At 41.8% G+C, this 22,579-nt stretch overlaps 1 protein-coding gene across 2 annotated transcripts; it reads left to right on the forward strand.

Moving 5' to 3' along the window:
• Position 1: 1 nt before the first annotated feature.
• fgf9 (fibroblast growth factor 9) lies at positions 2 to 15,725 on the forward strand. Of its 2 annotated transcripts, XM_034186502.1 has the most exons (5): positions 2 to 986; positions 6,688 to 6,816; positions 11,371 to 11,474; positions 12,416 to 12,619; positions 15,474 to 15,725. In XM_034186502.1, the coding sequence occupies exons 1-4, from the start codon at positions 833 to 835 to the stop codon at positions 12,596 to 12,598; spliced, it is 570 nt and encodes a 189-aa protein (XP_034042393.1). In that variant the 5' UTR covers positions 2 to 832; the 3' UTR covers positions 12,599 to 12,619; positions 15,474 to 15,725. The 2 variants fall into 2 exon arrangements, with proteins under 2 accessions (XP_034042393.1, XP_034042394.1); XM_034186503.1 differs by lacking the exon at positions 15,474 to 15,725 and having other exon boundaries at positions 12,416 to 12,701.
• Positions 15,726 to 22,579: the final 6,854 nt, after the last annotated feature.

Genomic DNA, 22,579 nt, shown 5'->3' on the forward strand with positions numbered 1-22,579 from the left:
AAGTTCTTCAGATCTCTCTATTTTGTCTTTTACACACACTCAGGATTCCTACTCATCATGGAAACAGCGGACGTTGGATGAATGTATTTTAAATAAATTATCTTTGCATGTCAGAGTACATCAGGAAATGTAATAACTGAGTCAGTGCTGGTAATTTACAGCAGACATTCTGTTCATTGTGCTATAAAATGCTTTAAAATAAAAACAGTCTTGAGGGTTACCTTTCAGGAAACCCCCCTCTTGGTCAAGTTCTTCTACCTCGGAGCGTTCTTGTGTTCTTCCTATCAGCTCGGCTCGCTCTGCAATCTCAGCCGTTTTGATACTGAACAGTTTGTATGTCTCTCACCCGTCACAGCTCTGATTGGGTGGCACAGTGCTGTGTTTGTGTACGTAGGCGTCACACAAATAGTTTATCTGATTGTGTTGAAGTTGTTGAAGTGGCAGAAACATAAACTGCCCGTGTTAAGTCAAGTTAGCGTTGCGGACGTGTAACGAGGTACTTCCTGCTTCAGAACATCAGGTTTGTTGAGGCAGCTGTTGGTGAAGTCACTGATAATGTCGTTGTGTATCTAATGTGTGCTTGCATCTGCTTGAGCTTCAGAGTAGAAAGGGGCGGCGATAAAAAGCCAGAAGCAGGTGTAGAGAAGATGAGAGAAAGCAGTGACCCCGCGGATCAGCAGAGTTTTCAGACGTCCACAGGTCAAGAAGAGGACACCTGATCAGGACCTGCTACATGAAGACTGTGGCCCTTCAGCCGGGGGTCACCAGTGGGCGTGACCGATTGGATGCTGATGTCGATTGATTGGCTATCAGGTATCTGATTTGTGGCACTATGAATGCTTCCATGCTGCTCCCTGGCTTCCTGCTGCTCCTGGTTGTAACTGAGAGAACGGCAACCGCAGAGAAACCTGAACCTGCCGACTTCAACACCCGCATCCTAGACCTCTGGAAGCTGCACATGAGGGAATCTACGCAGCAAGGAAGAGGTGAGGAGCCATAAAAACAAATTACAACAGTATTGCCATTGATACTGTTCAATAGAGTTCTTCATTTCACAATTTCATTTTAATTCATTTATTTTACCCCCACAACCAAAAATTTGAAGGTAAATGTGGGAATTACCATCTCTCCATTGCCCTCTGCATGTCGGTGAGACCTGACACAGCTGGAGCACGTGTAACTGCATAAAAGAACAATGTTCTCTTCTATGAAAGACAGGAACTTTAATTTTCAAAAACATTAGTATGCAGCTATGATAAAAAATTTGCACATAATCTGTCATCCACGCAGTTTGTCTTTGGGTCTCTCCAGAGATTTCTTGGGTACCACTGGAATGACTTTGTCTCAAATGAGCTCATTTGTAGGGATGACACATTTTACTTCCACTGTCAGGAAACGTTAGCTATGACATTTTGGCCATGTGGGGTGTTTCTCTGCGTGCTCCAGCACACAGGTGCCTCAGTGTTGCGGACTCAAGCAACTAGAAAGGACCGAGGCAGCAACAGTAATTAAGTAATTACCAACAGTAATTAAGCATACATTCTATAAACATTTGATTGATTTTTGCAAATGTTTCCTTACATGTTTGTCTAATGTTTGCTTCCATGCAAACATTAGACAAACATCACAAACATTATATGAATGTTCGCAAACTTGCTGAACATTAAATGAACATTCTATGAATGTTCAGTTGATGTTCACAAAGTTTCGCCTCCATGCAAACATTAGACAAATGTCACAAACATTACATGAACGTTCACAAACTTGGTGAACAGTAAACAAACATTCTATGAACATTCGCTTGATGTTTGCAAATGTTCGCTTCCGGGTGGGCTCTAGTGTCGCATCAGCATGTGCTTCTTCAACTGACCTGACCTTCCAAAAATCAATAAATATATTCCAAAAAATAAATTGTTTTATAGAAATTTTATTTTCTTAAAATCAAAACTGCTAAACTATGTGGCCGTTGTTCACCTTTAAAGTATTGCATTTTTCATTTAGGTAAAATGTCAATTTTGAGACATTTGGGCAGTTGTGCCCATTCCCCTTTGCAGCATCTCAACCTCCATCAGATTGGATGGGGAGTCTTGGTGCACAGCCATTTTCAGATCTCTCCAGAGATGTTCAATGAGACTCAGGTCTGGGCTCTGGCTTACATTCACAGAGTTGTCCTGAAGCCTTTGACATATTGGCTATGCTGAAAGATGAACCATCACCCCAGTCTGAACTCAAGAGCACTCTGGAGCAGGATTTCATCCAGGATGCCTCTGTACATTTGTAGCAAGATGAAGTCCGGATTGAAAAGACGTTTCCACTAGTTTGGCTAATGGGGAATTCCCCTTTGGCTGACCTGGTAGAGTTCTGGTCTTTAGTGCGAGCAGTCCAGGGTTTGATCCCACCACCGTCCCGGCCACAAAGGTCCTGTGTCACAATTGGCGTTGTCGGCAGGATGTGGGTAGTCACAGAACATGCTTAAATGCACCTGTGACTTCGGGACGAAGTCAGAAATGGTGGGGAGATATGTAGCAAGATGAAGTCCGGACTGAAAAGATGTTCCCGCTAGCTTGGCTAACGGGGAATTCCCCTTTGGCTGATCTGGTAGAGTTCTGGTCGTTAGTGCGAGCAGTCCGGGGTTCGATCCCACCGCCGTCCTGGCCACAAAGGTCCTACGGTCACAATTCTGTATACATCTTTCCCTCAATACTGACTAGTCTCCCAGTTCCTGCTGCTGAAAAACATCCCCACAGCATGATGCTGTCACCACCACGCTTCACTGTAGGGATGGTGCCTGGTTTCCTCCACACATAATGCCTGGCATTCACACCAAATAGTTCAATCTTTGTCTCTTCAGACCACAGAATTTTGTTTCTTATGTTCTGAGAGTCCTTCAGGTGCCTTTTGGCAAAATCCAGGCAGGCTGTCATGTGCCTTTTACTAAGGAGTGGCTTCCGTCTGGCCACTCTACCATACAGGCCTGATTGGTGGATTGCTGCAGAGATGGTTGTCCTTCTGGAAGGTTCTCCTCTCTCCACAGAGGAATGCTGGAGCTCTGACAGAGTGACCATCAGGTTCTTGGTCACCTCACTGACTAAGGTCCTTCTCCCTGATTGCTCAGTTTAGATGGGCGACAAGCTCTACAAAGAGTCCTGGTGGATTTGAGCTTCTTCAATTTACGGAAGAGGGAGGCCACTGTGCTCTTTGAGACGTTCAAAGGAGCAGAAATGTTTTTGTACCCTTCCCCAGATTTTTGCCTTGAGACAATCCTGTCTCGGAGGTTTACAGTCAATTTCTTTGACTTCATGCTTGGTTTGTGTTCTGACATAGACTGTCAACTGTGGGACCTCATATGTAGACAGGTGTGTGTCTTTCCAAATCATGTCCAATAAACTGAATTTACCCCAGGTGGACTCCAATTAAACTATTGAAACATCTCAAGGATGATCAGGGGAAACAGGATGCACCTGAGCTCAATTTTGAGCTTCATGGCAAAGGCTGGGAATACTTATGTATATGTGATTTCTTAGTTGTGTTTGTTTAAAATTATTTTTAATAAATATGCAAAAATCTAAAAAAAAAAAAAAAAAAGCTTTTTTTCACATTGTCATTATGGGGTACTGTGTGCAGAATTTTGAAGAAAAAAGTGAATTTACTCCATTTTGGAATATGGCTGTAACATAAAATGTGGTAAAAATGAAGCTCTGAGAATACTTTACTTTCTGGATGCACCGTATATTGTGAGCCAACAAATCAATTATTTGCCTATTTACAAATTTTAAAATTCTGGGACATTGTATAAAGTTAAAAATAAACTTTTGCCTCAACATGTCCAAGATGTGTTTGAAATGAGGGACTCCAGTTATAATTTGAGAGGAACATTATTATTTAAGAAATTAAAGATCCAAATGACCATAAAAAGCCATTGTGTTTCCTTTGAAGGTGTTGACATTTGGAATAATTGTCCTGACATTATTAAATTACTTGGAACCTTAGTTGGCTTTAAAAGGCTTTACAAAAAGAATAAAGTTACTCGAATTAGGTTTACCAGTTTTGTTGTTTGTGCATTGTGTACTATTGCTTGTCTGTATTTTGAAATTTTAGTGTATTATATTGTTTGTGCACATCTCTTTGGTGTTATGAGTATACATATTTATATATGTATGCGTTCTTTATTTTCTATGGTATAAGGGGAGGGTATTTATAAGCTTTGCTTCTGCCTACACCCTTTCGGCCACACGGGTACACTAAGTTGTTCTTTTTTGAGTTTTTGTTAATGTTCATCTGTGTGCTGAATAAATAAAATTAATTCATTCATTTATTCGATCTCTTTCACTTGTTTTATCACTCAATCATGAATGGCTTTTCAGACCCTATAACAGCAAAACTTACGCAGCGTCAACATCATGGAGCTGAAAAATTGTGGTAGGCCTTAAACTGGTGCTGAAAGTGGGGAAAAAAGAAATAATAATAAAAAAAAAAATTAAAATGGCATATTTAAAGGAGAAACAAAACAACAGACACGCTAATAAATATAGGTGACCAGAGATTCCATAGAGAGGAATTCAGGATAGAATCTGGACATATTTAACACAAAGGGTTTCCTGGACAGGTAAGATGACACTTACACAGGTCGACTGACTTATTTATCAATTCTAACACTGATTACAGTTCATATGTTTTTACTTGGTTGGACAACATTAATCAGTCAGGAGATGTAACATTTTATCACTGCTTTATTAGACTATATGCACTTTTCTTTGTGAGAACTTCAATTCCAAGTTCTCAATTTCCACTGAATGCTTTAGAAACAGAATATTGAATTTCCCATAGAATACCCCAATATACACTCAATAAAAATATAAACGCAACACTTTTGGTTTTGCTCCCATTTTGTATGAGATGAACTCAAAGATCTAAAACTTTTTCCACATACACAATATCACCATTTCCCTCAAATATTGTTCACAAACCTGTCTATATCTGTGATAGTGACCATTTCTCCTTTGCTGAGATAATCCATCCCACCTCACAGGTGTGCCATACCAAGATGCTGATTAGACACCATGATTAGTGCACAGGTGTGCCTTAGACTGCCCACAATAAAAGGCCACTCTGAAAGGTGCAGTTTTATCACACAGCACAATGCCATAGATGTCGCAAGATTTGAGGGAGCGTGCAATTGGCATGCTGACAGCAGGAATGTCAACCAGAGTTGTTGCTCGTGTATTGAATGTTCATTTCTCTACCATAAGCCGTCTCCAAAGGTGTTTCAGAGAATTTGGCAGTACATCCAACCAGCCTCACAACCGCAGACCACGTGTAACCACACCAGCCCAGGACCTCCACATCCAGCATGATCACCTCCAAGATAGTCTGAGACCAGCCACTCGGACAGCTGCTGAAACAATTGGTTTGCGTAACCAAAGAATTTCTGTACAAACTGTCAGAAACCGTCTCAGGGAAGCTCATCTGCATGCTCGTCGTCCTCATCGGGATCTCGACCTGACTCCAGTTCGTCATCGTAAAAGACTTGAGTGGGCAAATGCTCACATTCGCTGGCGTTTGGCACGTTGGAGAGGTGTTCTCTTCACGGATGAATCCCGGCTCACACTGTCCAGGGCAGATGGCAGACAGCGTGTGTGGTGTCGTGTGGGTGAGCGGTTTTCTGATGTCAATGTTGTGGATCGAGTGGCCCATGGTGGCGGTGGGGTTATGGTATGGGCAGGCGTCTGTTATGGACAAAGAACACAGGTTTATTTTATTGATGGCATTTTGAATGCACAGAGATACCATGACGAGATCCTGAGGCCCATTGTTGTGCCATACATCCAAGAACATCACCTCATGTTGCAGCAGGATAATGCACGGCCCCATGTTGCAAGGATCTGTACACAATTCTTGGAAGCTGAAAATGTCCCAGTTCTTGCACGGCCGGCATACTCACCGGACATGTCACCCATTGAGCATGTTTGGGATGCTCTGGACCGGCGTATACGACAGCGTGTACCAGTTCCTGCCAATATCCAGCAACTTCACACAGCCATTGAAGAGGAGTGGACCAACATTCCACAGGCCACAATTGACAACCTGATGAACTCGATGCGAAGGAGATGTGTTGCACTGCATGAGGCAAATGGTGGTCACACCAGATACTGACTGGTATCCCCCCCAATAAAACAAAACTGCACCTTTCAGAGTGGCCTTTTATTGTGGACAGTCTAAGGCACACCTGTGCACTAATCATGGTGTCTAATCAGCATCTTGATATGGCACACCTGTGAGGTGGGATGGATTATCTCAGCAAAGGAGAAGTGCTCACTATCACCGATTTAGACTGGTTTGTGAACAATATTTGAGGGAAATGGTGATATTGCGTATGTGGAAAAAGTTTTAGATCTTTGCGTTCATCTCATACAAAATGGGAGCAAAACCAAAAGTGTTGCGTTTATATTTGAGTGTAAATACCAGCTATAAAGTAAGCTGTAATTTTGCAGTATTCTACAGAAGTAAAGTTTATAAAAACAAGATTTCAATTCAAAGTAAATTTTGTCAATTAAAACACTTTGATATAGGTTTTGCTTTTTGTCAGGAGAGCATACATCAGTCAAGCAAGACTTTTCTCATGAGTTAAACCAGTCAAGCTTTTTTTTTTTTTTTTTTTTTTAACCTAATCATCTTTTCCTGTTAAAGGTTCCAATGTTCATCCAATGCCGGGAGGTATCAGACAGCAAATGCTTTACTGCCGTGTTGGGATTGGTTTCCATCTACAGATTCTACCGAGTGGTGCTGTTGGAGGAGTTCACATGCCCACTGACTACTGTAAGTTCAGTCCATGAACAATCATGTGACGTCTGTGCAGTATGCGAGTAAAGTATGGCGGTATCTGCATACTTGCGATTACACATTCAATTCCTCACCATGGTGTTTGGTTGTATCTAGTTGTGCCACCTTCTTTAGGGGTGTTCCACTGTGTTCAGGCACATGTTTCTGAGTCATCTGCCATCACTACAAGGGTTGGACATCATTTATTGATATTACTGCCGATACTAAAGCAGCTAATGGACACCTGACTGAGTTTGGCACCAGGGTTTCCAAAGTGCCTCAGCATGGCTTGAAGGACATTCGTCTTTCTGTAATGCACTCAAAGGCGTCATTGTAACAATGTTTCAATATCAAAATGGAAACTTGTCCTTTCAGTAGGTAAACGATCAGAAATAATTCAGTGCCGTCTTTTATCACTTGAAGGTTTTTAATGCTGCATTTCATATGGTCAAAATTGAGGTACTTATTTTTGAGACTGAAATATAATATTCTGTTTTAGATCATATGTTGTGCGGGAAAATTACTTTGTGATTCCAGCCTGTGATGCTTTTTTGTTAAAATGCAAACCTTTTCCACAGAATACTTTCTAGATATTCTTTAGAAGCAGCTAAATTGCTGAACACATTTTCTTCCTTTTTACAAACTGCAACACGTTATACATGAATGTTAGGTAAATGTGTTCTTTCTGATTTGTACCTAATTTGACCTTTATTTAATCAGGTTAGTTCCATTTTGATTGAGATCTCTTTTGCAAGGGAGACCTGGACATTTATAAAGTTTCCAATTCACCTAACTTGCATGTCTTTCAATGTGGGAGGAAACCCACGCAAACACGAGGAGACCATACAAACTCCACACAAAAAGGCACAGGTGGGAATCAATCCCATGACCTTCTTGCTGTGAGGCAACAGTGCTAACCACTAATCCATTGTGATGCCTGTCTAAATCTATCTAATCTATCTAAATTAATTAGTACCATATTTTCCAGACTATATATCACACCATTCATCACATCTGTCCAAAAATCCATCATGAAGAGGCAAAAAACATATATAAGTCACATTGGTTTATAAGTTGCATTTATTTTTGAAACATGAAGCAGTAAAATGAATTTCATCTGTGCATTATTTTCTTGTAACTCAAACACCGCATTAGCAAGCACAAGCTAATGGGCTAATATGCATATTGCACTAGGCACACAGTGCTACAGAGTAAACTGCTTAATGTCGCCACTGAAAAGATAAAAAAAAAAGTATGTTCAGAGCTGTATGCATGCACGTTTACCTTACTTAATGTTTTGAAACACTTTAAAATATTACAAAGGCTTGCCTTAGCCTAGCTATCCTCCTCTTTTCAGTTCTGGCTGCCCTGCACAGTACAAACAAGTGAATTGCAGAGTATCATGAAGGCTATTCCCTCTCTTTATTCAAGAGCATATGAAGGTTATTCCCATCTATATTGAAGAATTTTGTCTTTCAGATTGAGAGCATGATTTATTAATTTCCACTCACTCCTGCTCCAGAGTGTGGATCAGATAATACCTCTGTCAGATCAATCTACAGGTGCAGCTTGTCAAATGTGTAGATGTCTATCTGGTGGCCATAGATGATAATGTGGTATTTCTTTTAACTATAAGTTGCTTTAAAATATGTCAAAGAGCTGTTTAAAGAGCATGAATTATAGTGAGGAAGATACAGTAGTGTTTTTCTTTTATTGGGACAACTTTGCAAGTGACCACTCGAGTTAAAAATTAGGTAAATTAGGTCAACTTGAACTCTGTTGGGAAAGTGTAATGAAACGGACCCACAACAGGGGGCGTAAATGAACGAACAATAGATGAGCCAAAATACAACACTTTACTGTTGTGAAATGTGCACAACGAGGATACAGACACACATAGAATTTGGGTTACAGTCAAGATATACAAGGTGACGTGTGGGCAGGCTCGAGTATAGACGTCCGTCCAGAGAGTAGCCGGCACCCACACGATTTCCACCGCCACTGAACCCGGAGAATACTGGAGCCGCCAAGTCCCGAGTCCCCAGGTGATCACCGTCTCCGGCTGTCGGATCTGGTACTGCTGGCAGGAAGCAGAAACAATCAAGAGTGGGTGTGAGCACACACCCAGCAAACAGTCAGCAAAACAGCAGTCGTTCTCCAGGTGGGAAAAAACACCTCCACCTCCAACACAGTAACACAGTAGTGCAGAGCCTGAGAGCTACTTATCCATTTTGGAGTGAGGGGTGAAGAACGTCACTCCTACACGGACCACAAAACTCAGCACCAGCTGAAAGCAGTCACCAGGATCTCCTGCAAACACTCAGAAAAAGATCATGTGCGTACGGCACAGTCAAACGGCTGAGAGTTTACCTTCATGGCTAGAAGATATCTCGGCAGGGAGGTGGAGTTGCTGTCCGGCTTTTATGATGATGTGGTGATGAGAGACAGCTGTCACTCCCGGCTGCTCCCATGAGGCGGCTGCGCCCTCTCGTGCCTGAAGCCTGCACTTCAGGCAGGGCGCCCTCTGGTGGTGGGCCAGCAGTACCTCCTCTTCAGCGGCCCACACAACAGAACTCTTTACTTATCTGTCCATAGCATCATGCCAAAGCTCTGGAAAATAGTTTTTTCATGTTTGCTTTGATAGTTTTGTATTCAAAGAGGAGACTTGTTCAACCAGCAAGACAAGCACTCTAGCATTTGTAGAAAAATGAATGATTTACTGTTAAAATACAACAGACACGCTCCTTTCAAAATATAAACGCAAAACTTTTGGTTTTGCTCCCATTTTGTATGAGATGAACTCAAAGATCTAAAACTTTTTCCACATACACAATATCACCATTTCCCTCAAATATTGTTCACAAACCAGTCTAAATCTGTGATAGTGAGCACTTCTTTGCTGAGATAATCCATCCCACCTCACAGGTGTGCCATATCTAGATGCTGATTAGACACCATGATTAGTGCACAGGTGTGCCTTAGACTGTCCACAATAAAAGGCCACTCTGAAAGGTGCAGTTTTGTTTTATTGGGGGGGATACCAGTCAGTATCTGGTGTGACCACCATTTGCCTCATGCAGTGCAACACATCTCCTTCTCATAGAGTTGATCAGGTTGTCAATTGTGGCCTGTGGAATGTTGGCCCACTCCTCTTCAATGGCTGTATGAAGTTGCTGGATATTGACAGGAACTGGTACACGCTGTCGTATACGCTGGTCCAGAGCATCCCAAACATGCTCAATGGGTGACATGTCCGGTGAGTATGCCGGCCATGCAAGAACTGGGACATTTTCAGCTTCCAAGAATTGTGTACAGATCCTTGCAACATGGGGCCGTGCATTATCCTGCTGCAACATGAGGTGATGTTCTTGGATGTATGGCACAACAATGGGCCTCAGGATCTCGTCACGGTATCTCTGTGCATTCAAAATGCCATCAATAAAATGCACCTGTGTTCTTCGTCCATAACAGACGCCTGCCCATACCATAACCCCACCGCCACCATGGGCCACTCAATCCACAACATTGACATCAGAAAACCGCTCACCCACACGACGCCACACACGCTGTCTGCCATCTGCCCTGGACAGTGTGAGCCGGGATTCATCCGTGAAGAGAACACCTCTCCAACGTGCCAAACGCCAGCGAATGTGAGCATTTGCCCACTCAAGTCTTTTACGATGACGAACTGGAGTCAGGTCGAGACCCCGATGAGGATGACGAGCATGCAGATGAGCTTCCCTGAGATGGTTTCTGACAGTTTGTGCAGAAATTCTTTGGTTATGCAAACCGATTGTTTCAGCAGCTGTCCGAGTGGCTGGTCTCAGACGATCTTGGAGGTGAACATGCTGGATGTGGAGGTCCTGGGCTGGTGTGGTTACACGTGGTCTACGGTTGTGAGGCTGGTTGGATGTACTGCCAAATTCTCTGAAACGCCTTTGGAGACGGCTTATGGTAGAGAAATGAACATTCAATACATGAGCAACAGCTCTGGTTGACATTCCTGCTGTCAGCATGCCAATTGCACGCTCCCTCAAATCTTGCGACATCTGTGGCATTGTGCTGTGTGATAAAACTGCACCTTTCAGAGTGGCCTTTTATTGTGGGCAGTCTAAGGCACACCTGTGCACTAATCATGGTGTCTAATCAGCATCTTGATATGGCACACCTGTGAGGTGGGATGGATTATCTCAGCAAAGGAGAAGTGCTCACTATCACAGATTTAGACTGGTTTGTGAACAATATTTGAGGGAAATGGCGATATTGTGTATGTGGAAAAAGTTTTAGATCTTTGAGTTCATCTCATACAAAATGGGAGCTAAACCAAAAGTGTTGCGTTTATATTTTTGTTGAGTATATATCATATGATGCTCCATACTTTAGAAAATAAAATACTTCATACAGTGTGACCTCCAAAGGCCAGAACATTACTTCACAACTTCAACCTGTAGACCGTGTGTACTTGCACAGGCAACATGTGAGACATAACAGATGAGCATATATCCAAGGAGTTATGCATAATTGATCATAAATATCTGTTCCCTCCTGCAGGTTGGATGAGGGTGTTTGCGGTGAAAAGTGGTGTTGTGGGAATCAAAGGGGTGAAGAGTGGCTTATACCTTTGTTTTAGTGGAGATGGATGGCCATATGGAGCGGTACGTAGCACACGGCCGACACTAAATCACACCTCACAGATCAAGTCTCATTGTATGTTCTTGTTGTCAAAGAAAATCAGTCGATTTCAAGCAATGGTAGTAAATTATTTGTGGAAGCTGAGTGAGGTATGGAAATTGAATCTCAAACCTAACATCTGTCTGTTCTTTGAGATTTGAAAGTCTTGTGACTAGCGGGCTGCTACTGCTTATCATTCTCCTACGGGTTAAAAAGTCATAGAGCTGCCCTCTCGAGCCATCGATTGGGCGCTGGTGTTCTTGTCTCGTCCTCTCACTGGCTGACAATCTTCTCCATCGTCAGCAGTATCAGCAATTTGTCCATCACAGTCAAATTCGCAAAAATTATTATTTTAAAACTAAATGCATGCAGTAAAACACGTCATAAAAATAAATAAATCATGCATAAAAGTAAACTTAAAAACAGGCGTGCACAAAAATTAAAATCATTAAACTTCCTTCCTGCAACATATACAACCAAACGTGCTGAACCCTCTTTGTGTGTATCGTACAGTGTTTCATAAAGTGTGAGGTGCCCACCCCATATCCAAACATCACCTAAAAGTCACTAGTTGGTGTCCAGATATCACAACCGTACAGTAAGAGAGGCAGCACCAAGACCTTAAAGACTTAGTCCTTCATTCCCCTGAATGAACCACCAAACACTTCAGTTCCAAGCGTCCCTCGATCTCTCAAAGGACGAGGACCCAGAGACAACCATTAGCTGAGTATTACTATCATTACTTCTAATGTGTGCTTGTGAAGCTGACTTGTCTTATTTTCAATTACATATTTCCTCCCGTTTTATAGTTATAGAGATTTATTGAGTTGTACTTTTTGGTTGTACTGTATTTATGTAGCTATAATGCCTTCTCTGCTTTCTTGAACATCTGGCAATTCAAACAACCATTTCCTCCTCACCGTAGAAGAGCTTTACTGATGACTGTCTGCTGAAGGAGACCTTGGAGGAGAACCACTACACTACCTACTCGACTGTGTCTTACCCAACCAAGTTTCTGGCACTTTCCCACAAAGGAGAGGTCAAGAGAGGCAGCAGAGTGGGTCGCCACCAGTCCTACACCCATTTCCTACCTCTGCGCTCTGTGTAATTATGGGCTTCCAACCATGAAGTGCTTCAGCTTATAAAATAGACATTCACTGTTCATCCCGATCAAAGCTAGACATACAGGTTTCACACTGGGGGAGTGAGGAGATTAAAATTTCCACTTATAGCTCCACATCACATGTCCAGTTTTTCTGTTTTCGCTCTAGACCTTTGAAATGTTGCCTCAATTAGTGTTTTATTATTCATTGCATCCACCACCCCCCATTTCCAATAAGGCAGTAAAAAATTAGAAGGACAATCAACTTGCCATCTACGTTCTAATGCAGCTCCTCTGTCATCATTAGAGTTTGGCTGTTAAGTCCAGAGGATCAGATGTTACACACACTCTCGCTGAAAACCGCGGACTCTGAGGTTCTTCATGGTCTGGTGTAACGTAGTTTTATACCTCTGCTTTCAGACGATTGAAGATGAATGGGTTTGTCTGTGAACAACTGTTGGATTTGGCTAAAAATATTCAAGCTATAAAATTCAGTATTTTCTGTTAAAAGCACACCTGCATGACAAATAATCTAGTTATGTATTGTCTGGAGTGTGTTGTGTGTTTTTTAAGTAGTTTGGAAGATCCTTGTACTCTGCTGCAACTTATATATGGGTTTTTCCTCTTTCAGAGGCATTTTGTTAAACAAGGTTCGTCTTGTACTCTGTTGCAACTTATACACCGCAAAATATAGTGAGATGCATATTTTTCAGCTACATGCATTAGAGTTTGCAGCGAGACAGCTTGAGTTAACTGTTCTTTGCTCCCCCCCCCCCCCCCCCCCCGTGGCCTGTTCTCTCATGTTTAATAGCACTCATAATTGTGAATTACTGAGTTACAGTTGTTATGTTTATTAAAGATAAAGATCAACTTTATTGATCTCACAGAGGAGAAATTCACATTATTATGGTATTTATTGTGCTTTTTGCCTGATACCATTTGACAATATAGCATTTAACTCTCTTTACATTACATTATGAAGAATGTGGTCTTTACACTGTATTGGCTCTTTTAATGTCACACCACTAACATCTAGGCCCCCATTGCCAAAAATGTACATTGGAAGCAAGTGTTGTTGCTCATTTCCCCGCATTGCAGTAGCCCATCTTCCTTCTATACCAACTGTACTTGCCTTTATAAGATATACTTTATTGATCTCACAGTGGAGAAATTATGTTTACACTCCAGTTACCTCAGACAGCAATGAGTCCACAATTATTACTTGTTTACCGTAATAATGGCACATATCAGAATTAAAGACAGCACATACATATTTACATTGTTTATGTGCACTAAGTTTGAAGAAGTCTGTTATCCGAATTGAGGCAAGTGGGTGAAGGCCACGCAGCAACCCTGAGATGCGCCGCCATCAGCTTGGGGGGGAAGAACGGGGGCTGCAGTTAAAACTGCAGCACCCCCGCAGAAGGGGAAAGGAGTGACGTGAGCAGATGCCGGAGTGGGGAGTATTTGATGTGGGATAGGAGGGGGGGTGGGGGGAGGGAATGGAGCATGCTTAAGTCCTGTGAAAACAGTTTGTCTTTGTGAATTGAGATAAGAAACAGCCAATGTTCGGGCAATTTGACCTTCAGGCTTGATAAGCCTGTAATGTTATGGGTTAAGCAGTGAAAAACGCTTTTAACAGTTCCACTTGAATAACCAAATCCCAATTATGAATTAAGAATATTCACCGGCCTCTGAAATCTTCAACTTCAACTGCACGGCACGCATCTGCTCCAAGATGTCATCCAGCTTGCGTCTGAGTTCAAGAGTCATCGCAGTCTGAGAATGCACTGCCTTGCCAACCTCGTTAATTATGACGGACAAGCGAGGAGCCATGGTTCTTGATGCCGCCGTCTTGCCATTTTTCCGGTAGATCAGGGCAGCACATAAGCCAAAAAGTACCAGCCCTGCTACCATAAGACCAAAAATGAATAGATCCTCAACGTCCTCAACGGAGAAAGGCGCCAAGCATGCCACACGCAAGGAACTCCAGGAGTCGAGAACATAGTCCACAGGATGCATTCCATCTGGGCAGGTAGGATCCCCCGGTCCTGACCTTCTTGTAGAAAAAATGGTGTCAATAGCATTCAGAGACCAGCTGATCAATTCCATGGTTAATCCAATAGTCGTTGAATAGATCCAGTAACCAATATAATTTGAGGAATTCACAGTCTGGTGAAGTAGGGACTTGAAGGTTAAAGTAGAGAACAGAGATAAGGGAGAGTGGAGGAGATGCGACCGCCCTCGTCGGAGTCCCATGCTGAAAAAAATCTGTGCATCTGTGTACTCATGAGTGTGTTTGTTTCACGATGAGGTGTAAATGGCCACATTACACCCATTTTGGCATCTCTTCACTGGCTTCCTGTCTCTGTGCAGTCGGATTTTAAGGTTCTGTTACTAACCTTTAAAATTATTTGTGGACTGGCACCTCCCGACTTAGCTGACCTAATTAAACCCTACGTACCGACCCGGGCTCTGCATTCTCAGGGTGCAGGACTATTTTGTGTCGCTAGGGTTAATAAAAAGTCTCCAGGCCATAGAGCCTTCTCTTATTGTGGAATGATCTCCCTATGGAGATAAGACAGTCAGACTCTGTAGAGACTTTCAAGTCCACACTTAAGATACGTCTGTTTTCCCTCTCGTATGGTTAGCATACTGGCATAGTACAGCATTATGCTTCTTATCCCTATTAGCAACAGAACACTGCCTCACTTCATCTAAATTCTGGGTCTGTAGAGCTAGTGCCTGGCGATCACCTTAGTATTATCTCTGCTTTCCTTTCCATTGATTGCTGGTGAACTCATACCTTTGGTGTGGTTTGTCCGGGTGACTGATTCTGCTCTTTTTCTCTCTGTCCGAGGTACTGACAATGTCTCACAAGACTGAGCTACACACCACAGGGCGCTGGACTGACCACGAGAAGCCATGGCCAAAGCTGACGCAGCACACTGCAGTCTGCTTTTGGAATGTATTCGACCAGGAGGACGGACCCACTGATGGACGCTGGCCCTCCATCCCAGGGTGCTGGATGAGGCGCAGTTGCTTGCATGGTCATCTCAATAATGGACTTTGTTTTTGATGTTACTCTGTTTCCTGTTTCTTTAGCTTTGTAAAAACCTTGTAGCTGTTAGAATGGCCTCAGCAGTGGGTCACCCCCCTGAGTCTGGTCTGCTCAAGGTTTCTTCTTCAAAATCATCAGCAGGAGGTTTTCCTTACCACTGTTGCCTGTGTGCTTGCTTGAGGGGTTGATAAGGTTAGATTTACTCGTGTGAAGCACCTTGAGGCAACTTTGTTGTAATTTGGCACTGTATGAATGAAATTAATTGAAATTGAGGTGTGCTCAGACACAAAGCTGCTTGTAGATTCCCAAATCTGGGAGCATGCGCAGATGCCAAAGAACTGCCTTGGGTCATGGAAGGCAACCACCCAGGCAGACAACATTATAGCCTGTCAAATGTATTCACCTACCTGGCCATCTCCAGCCAATGGGGTCCTCAACACTCTATCCAGTCGATCCTGCACAGAGGATCATTTTGCCTTAGGTTGGCAAGCAGCCAACTCTCTCAACTATAAGACAGACAGTGCCAGGGCCATAAAGACTTGGTCCTTCATTCTTCTGCAAGGAATGAAGAATTTAGATCACCTAAAAGGTCTAAAGTGTGGTACTTTAAGAGTCTACCACTCAGATGTGACTTACATAAGTGGGTTCATCACATGTACACTCTTCACAGAGTGCAGTAGTGAATAATAGGAACATGAAATTGAATTGAGCACAAAAATAATAAAAGAAAAACAATAACTAATGGAAAAATCACAGTTCTATTAACTGTAGCATATTTAACCTTCTTCCTTCACCACAGCTGGAACTGTGTGGAGATGAGGTGGACAAACGGGATTCAGTTTTCATAGGACATGTTCTGGATGTTAAACATTGAAATGAAAATATGTGTGAATAAAACAAGATGTGTAAAAACCTGTGATTTTATACAAAAGCACATTACAAACACTAATCACTCACTCCAGCCTTATAACAGAAAGAAAGAAAGATCACTCCAACTCCAAACACTAATCACTCACTCCAGCCTTATAATCACTCCAACTCCAGCATAGCGCACAGATAGAGTGCACGACAGTTAAAGACAGACAAACAATACATACTTTGGTTAACACTGTGTTTGCTTTACATGCTGGGTCCACATTTGTTATAAGACGGACTTGGACACGCCCCTCATGGATTTGCATTCTGTTTGAGACCCTCAAGATATGGCCCCCTAGTGTCCAAACAAAAGCAGTTTGTACATACTGTGTTACGCAATCAAATTGCATAGCAGAGATCTCCCAAGCCCTCGCCACGTTGCATATGGAGACTGAATGCATGATGTGGCGTGTTAATCGCCACACTGGCAAAAAAAAAAGAAGAAACTTTAAATTTCTGCCAGTGCCACTAATACAAACTAAGATTTTTGTCCCTTTTTGATGAACTGCAAAAGTCCTTTTGTTGTATCATGATATTACTGTACTACATCCACATTAAACGGTGCAGCAGTGATACAGTATAGGCCACATATTTACATACACCTTGTTTGACAACTCTGGACATTTCATGTTACCATAAAAGTGTCACGTTAAGGCAACTGGAATCCCGACTTTAGTTCCAGAATATCAGATTTTCTGTGGGTCAGATGTTAGAAATTTGGTGGTGTTGCCTTTTGTTGACTTGACTTGAGTTAATCAGTTAGGATACCCTTTCCTGAGCTTGTCACCATATTTTACTGAAATTTGGGTTCCTTGCTTCCAGCAGAACTGGGGTAAATCAGTCAGATTTTGGGCCTCTTTGTGCTGACGCATTATTTTCAAGTCAGTTGCTCAGATTTTCTGTGAAGTTCAGACCAGGGCTTTGGGATGGTCAGTCCCAGCACTTAAATTTCAGTGTCACCATTTTTCTCCAAGTCATTATGTAACCATTTGGGGTTTATGTTTGGGCTTGTTGTCCTGTTGGAAGCCCCAGTTGTGACCAGTGTTCAGTTTTCTTACTGATGTCTTCAGGTGTTGCTGGGGAATTTCCTCCTTCATGATACCTTTTGCTTCATGGAGTACACCAAGTTGTTTTCCAGCAAAACACCCTGACAGTGTGATGCTGCTCCCTCCTGTTAGTTAGGGGGGTGGTGATCATCACTGTCATCAGATCGTTTCAGCTTTGTCTTGTGATGAGAGATGCTCCTCCAAAAGGTTCGACCTTTGTCTTGGTGAAACAAACAGTGTAATTCATCCTGTTTTAATCCTTTACGTTATTATGACTTGAGGTGACAGCCAAGTGGTTAAAGTGGTTGGACTTGTGACTGGAGGATCCTCTGTTCAAATCCCCGTCAGATTGGAAAGTCACTCAGGACTCTTGCGTCAGGTCCTTAAATCCCCAAGTTGCTCCTTGTGCATAGTGAGTGCCTTGCATTGGCAGCACCCTGACATGGGTATGGGTGAATGTGAGGCATCACTGTAAAGTGCTTTGACTGTAAATGCAGTCCATTCACCATTTAGTGAATGTCACAAGTTTATGAACTGATAGCAGGCTGCCAGCTAGAAGTTATAGAGCAGCTTTGTTCATTTTTTATGTTATGACCCAATGGCTCTTTTTTGGGGGGTGGGGTGGGGGTTGCACAACAGTGACAAAAGTGCTCACCTGTCAGATAACTCCATCATCTACAACATCAACAAAGTTGAATAAAAGTTTACAGTTAGTCACCCAAAGGCCAGTTTATTGTATGCATATTGTATTGCATAAAATCTGTTTTGTGTTGAACACCATCAACCCCCCCCCCCAAAAAAAACCCCCTCAAACAAAAAACTTTCCACTTCAGTGGGTTCAAGAAAGAGTTAAGTATTGTAACACATAAATTAGGGATATGCATCGTACAACAACTCACGATTCAATTTGATTCTGATTCTTGGGGTGATGATTCGATTCAGAATCAATTTTTGATTGAAAAAGCTCTGAGAAATAGTTATATTACTTAAAAAATGTTTATGTTTAAGAAAATGCAGCTTTAGAAGGTTAATCAAGTGATTCTAGATGTAAATTTACTTATCTGCTTTGCTGGTTCAGAGTTGGCTGGCAGTTTAGTGAAGCGCTGGTCAGTAGTCGGCAGAGACCGCTGCTCTGCTCCTTTTAGCTCCAGGTGATGGTGTAGCATGTGGGCTTGTGGATTTGAAGTGTTTCCGAAGTACTTGACTTTCATTTTGCAGATTTTGCACATTGCTTAAGTCATGTCAAGCTCCTTACGCAGCAAATAATATAAAATCCAAAATGCGCCCAAACATTTGCTATCAGCAAAGATGGTGCTGGCTGAATTAGCTCCTTGTCCGCCATGCTAAGCTGCGGCTCACGAATGTTTGAAGCACGCCGGACCCTCACCTCGTGGGGACACTGTAGTACGGAGGCTAGGGTGGTCCAAAAATTACATGAAAAAATTTTTCTTCAATTTTCTTTTCTCTCACCCTCTAAATGTGTGATGCCTCATGAGAAAATATTGCTTGCAAAATATCTTTTAAATATTAGCATTTTTAGTGGTGGCACAACAGTGGCAAATTATTTATTAAAATCGTGGATTACAACCCCTGGCAAAAATGGAATCACCGGCCTCGGAGGATGTTCATTCAGTTGTTTAATTTTGTAGAAAAAAAGCAGATCACAGACATAACACAAAACTAAAGTCATTTCAAATGGCAACTTTCTGGCTTTAAGAAACACTATAAGAAATCAAGAAAAAAGATTGTGGCAGTCAGTAACGGTTATTTTTTTAGACCAAGCAGAGTAAAAAAATATGGACTCACTCAATTCTGAGGAAAAAATTATGGAATCACCCTGTAAATTTTCATCCCCAAAACTAACACCTGCATCATATCAGATCTGCTCGTTAGTCTGCATCTAAAAAGGAGTGAACACACCTTGGAGAGCTGTTGCACCAAGTGGACTGACATGAATCATGGCTCCAACACGAGAGATGCCAATTGAAACAAAGGAGAGGATTATCAAACTCTTAAAAGAGAGTAAATCATCACGCAATGTTGCAGAAGATGTTGGTTGTTCACAGTCAGCTGTGTCTAAACTCTGGACCAAATACAAACAACATGGGAAGGTTGTTAAAGGCAAACATACTGGTAGACCAAGGAAGACATCAAAGCGTCAAGACAGAAAACTTAAAGCAATATGTCTCAAAAATCGAAAAATGTACAACAAAACAAATGAACGAATGGGAGGAAACTGGAGTCAACGTCTGTGACCAAACTGTAAGAAACCGCCTAAAGGAAATGGGATTTACATACAGAAAAGCTAAACGAAAGGCATCATTAACACCTAAACAGAAAAAAACAAGGTTACAATGGGCTAAGGAAAAGCAATTGTGGACTGTGGATGACTGGATGAAAGTCATATTCAGTGATGAATCTCGAATCTGCATTGGGCAAGGTGATGATGCTGGAACTTTTGTTTGGTGCCGTTCCAATGAGATTTATAAAGATGACTGCCTGAAGAGAACATGTACATTTCCACAGTCATTGATGATATGGGGCTGCATGTCAGGTAAAGGCACTGGGGAGATGGCTGTCATTACATCATCAATAAATGCACAAGTTTATGTTGATATTTTGGACAATTGAAAGGATGTTTGGGGATGATGAAATCATTTTTCAAGATGATAATGCATCTTGCCATAGAGCAAAAACTGCAAAAACATTCCTTGCAAAAAAGACACATAGGGTCAATGTCATGGCATAGGGTCAATGTCAATGAGCAGATCTGATCTGATGCAGGTGTTAATTTGGGGGATGAAAATTTACAGGGTGATTCCATATTTTTTTCCTCAGAATTGAGTGATTCCATATTTTTTTTCCTCTGCTTGGTCTAAAAAAGTAACTGTTACTGACTGCCACAATCTTTTTTTCTTGATTTCTTATAGTTTCTTAAAGCCAGAAAGTTGCCATTTGAAATGACTTTAGTTTTGTGTCATGTCTGTGATCTGCTTTTTTTCTACAAAATTAAACAACTGAATGAACATCCTCTGAGGCCGGTGATTCCATCATTTTTGCCAGGGGTTGTAGGCGAATGCTAGGTAATAGCCTAGGAGTATTGAAAACACTGCATTTCAGTTTTCCACAAAACTATTTTATTATAATGTTGAAATTTACAATATAATATCATGAAATGTAGTTACAGTGTTTACTTAAATAATTAATTATACTGTATATGTGTTAATTGTGTTCCGAATATCAGAAAAATGTAGATTATAATGTATACTGTGTACAGGACTACAGGTGTACAACTGTACATACAACTAAGTACTACTGTCTGACACTGAATGACTGAAATATATAATGAATTAAATAAGCTTAAATACTACTTCATTATAATATATTATACCATTTACAGACTTATGGTATTGGTATTGTTAATTGTTCCTTTTAATGTGCAAGTGCTGTGCTTTTTCGGGAATCTGGGAATTTACGTCTGTGTTCAGAAACCACTTGGAGAAGAAACTGAAACTGATCTTCATTCTTTGTCAGGAGCCTGTTGAAGTCATGCACAAGGGCAACTCCACGTTCTGCATGGTCATTGATGACTTTTAGAGCGAACACTATTGATTGAGCTCTTGCAAAATTGGCATCACTTTCCCATTCTTCAGGATCCAAAGCCAGATATTCATTAGATATTCCCAATTTTGTGAAGAAATTGTGTGTCTTCTTTGAGACAAATGCATCCAAATCCAAATTCTGAAGTGAGGCATCATCAAAGGTCAAAGTTTCAGGAGCTTCCTTTTTAAGTGCCAGTACCATCTTGCGTTTGGTTGACAATGGAACAGTGTTGTCAAAAAATGCCAAGGCCACAAGTTCTTCTGAGAGATATGACATATGTCTTCTGAACTTGTCAGCTGCTGCTTTTGAGATGGCAGGGTTGGTGTCCTGGTATTGGATGAGATCTTTCATGAACAAGAGATCATTCTGTGGTGCTGATACTGATACTGGGCATGTCATCCATGCTTTGACATATAACATGGATGAGAACAGGCACATTTCCATCAGGGCCTTCTCCTCTCTCTTTGTTAACCTGAACTGGCTCCGGAAAAGCCAAATCTTGAAACTATATATCACCTTCGACATCCACCTTGCATGGTGAAAAGCTCCTGGACATTTAAAGTTCACACCTTTGGGGGGAACATAACCCAGGAAAATCAGGACTAGCTCCAGCAGTTCACGATAGTCATCACGAGGCTTGGAAAGAGAAACCTGTTCTTCCATGAAGCTTGTGATATCTTTTTGCTTAGAAGCTATGTGGGTTTTCACATAATCATCAGACAGACCATCTTCATAGGCACTTTGGTCAATACTTGGCCATGCATCTTGAAATCGTTTGCAGAGACGCACATCTGGACCACTACTTTTCCCCATGACTGTTTCAAAAGCACTGCGTAGAACCAGCTCCATAATATGGTGTCTGCATGGCAGTTGAAGCAGCTCTTTATTCAGCTTGTTTTGGAGTAGAACACAAGCACCTGAATATTGGCCAGTGTTGGAAGCTGTTGTGTCAAAGCACATAGCTTTCACCTGATCTACAATGTTCCATTCTTGCAGGGCACTTGCAACAGCTTCAGCTGTTTTTTTCTCCTGTCCCAGATGTCAACTTTGCCACACTAAGCAGTTGACTTATCCCTTCTCCAGAAACAATTGGTAGACGGTCAACATGTTCCTTTCCTGTGAGGTCTTCCAACAACTTTCCATCCCAGTGCACTACTAATGGTGTATCAGTAGAAAATTTCTCTTGAACCTCCTTTGAGAAATCTGATCTCATCTTCATACGCTTATGACGGACAGTAGAACGACTGATATTGTATTCTGTGCCATCATGACCTAAACTTGCTGTTGTTTCAGCAAGTAGAAAGACTGCATTTCTGTCAGACACTTTAGTACGATCGAATGCAGCAGCCAGTCCTGGAGTCA

This window comes from Thalassophryne amazonica, chromosome 14 (genome assembly GCF_902500255.1).
Source record: "Thalassophryne amazonica chromosome 14, fThaAma1.1, whole genome shotgun sequence".
Lineage (NCBI taxonomy): Eukaryota > Metazoa > Chordata > Actinopteri > Batrachoidiformes > Batrachoididae > Thalassophryne > Thalassophryne amazonica.

Bases quoted from the DNA above. Each gene is read 5' to 3' on its own strand.
- fgf9 (XM_034186502.1), top strand. From the start codon at position 833: ATGAATGCTTCCATGCTGCTCCCTGGCTTCCTGCTGCTCCTGGTTGTA. The intron at 987-6,687 runs GTGAGGAGCCAT...TTCCTGTTAAAG, and splicing joins ATCTACGCAGCAAGGAAGAG to GTTCCAATGTTCATCCAATG. The intron at 6,817-11,370 runs GTAAGTTCAGTC...TCCCTCCTGCAG, and splicing joins TCACATGCCCACTGACTACT to GTTGGATGAGGGTGTTTGCG.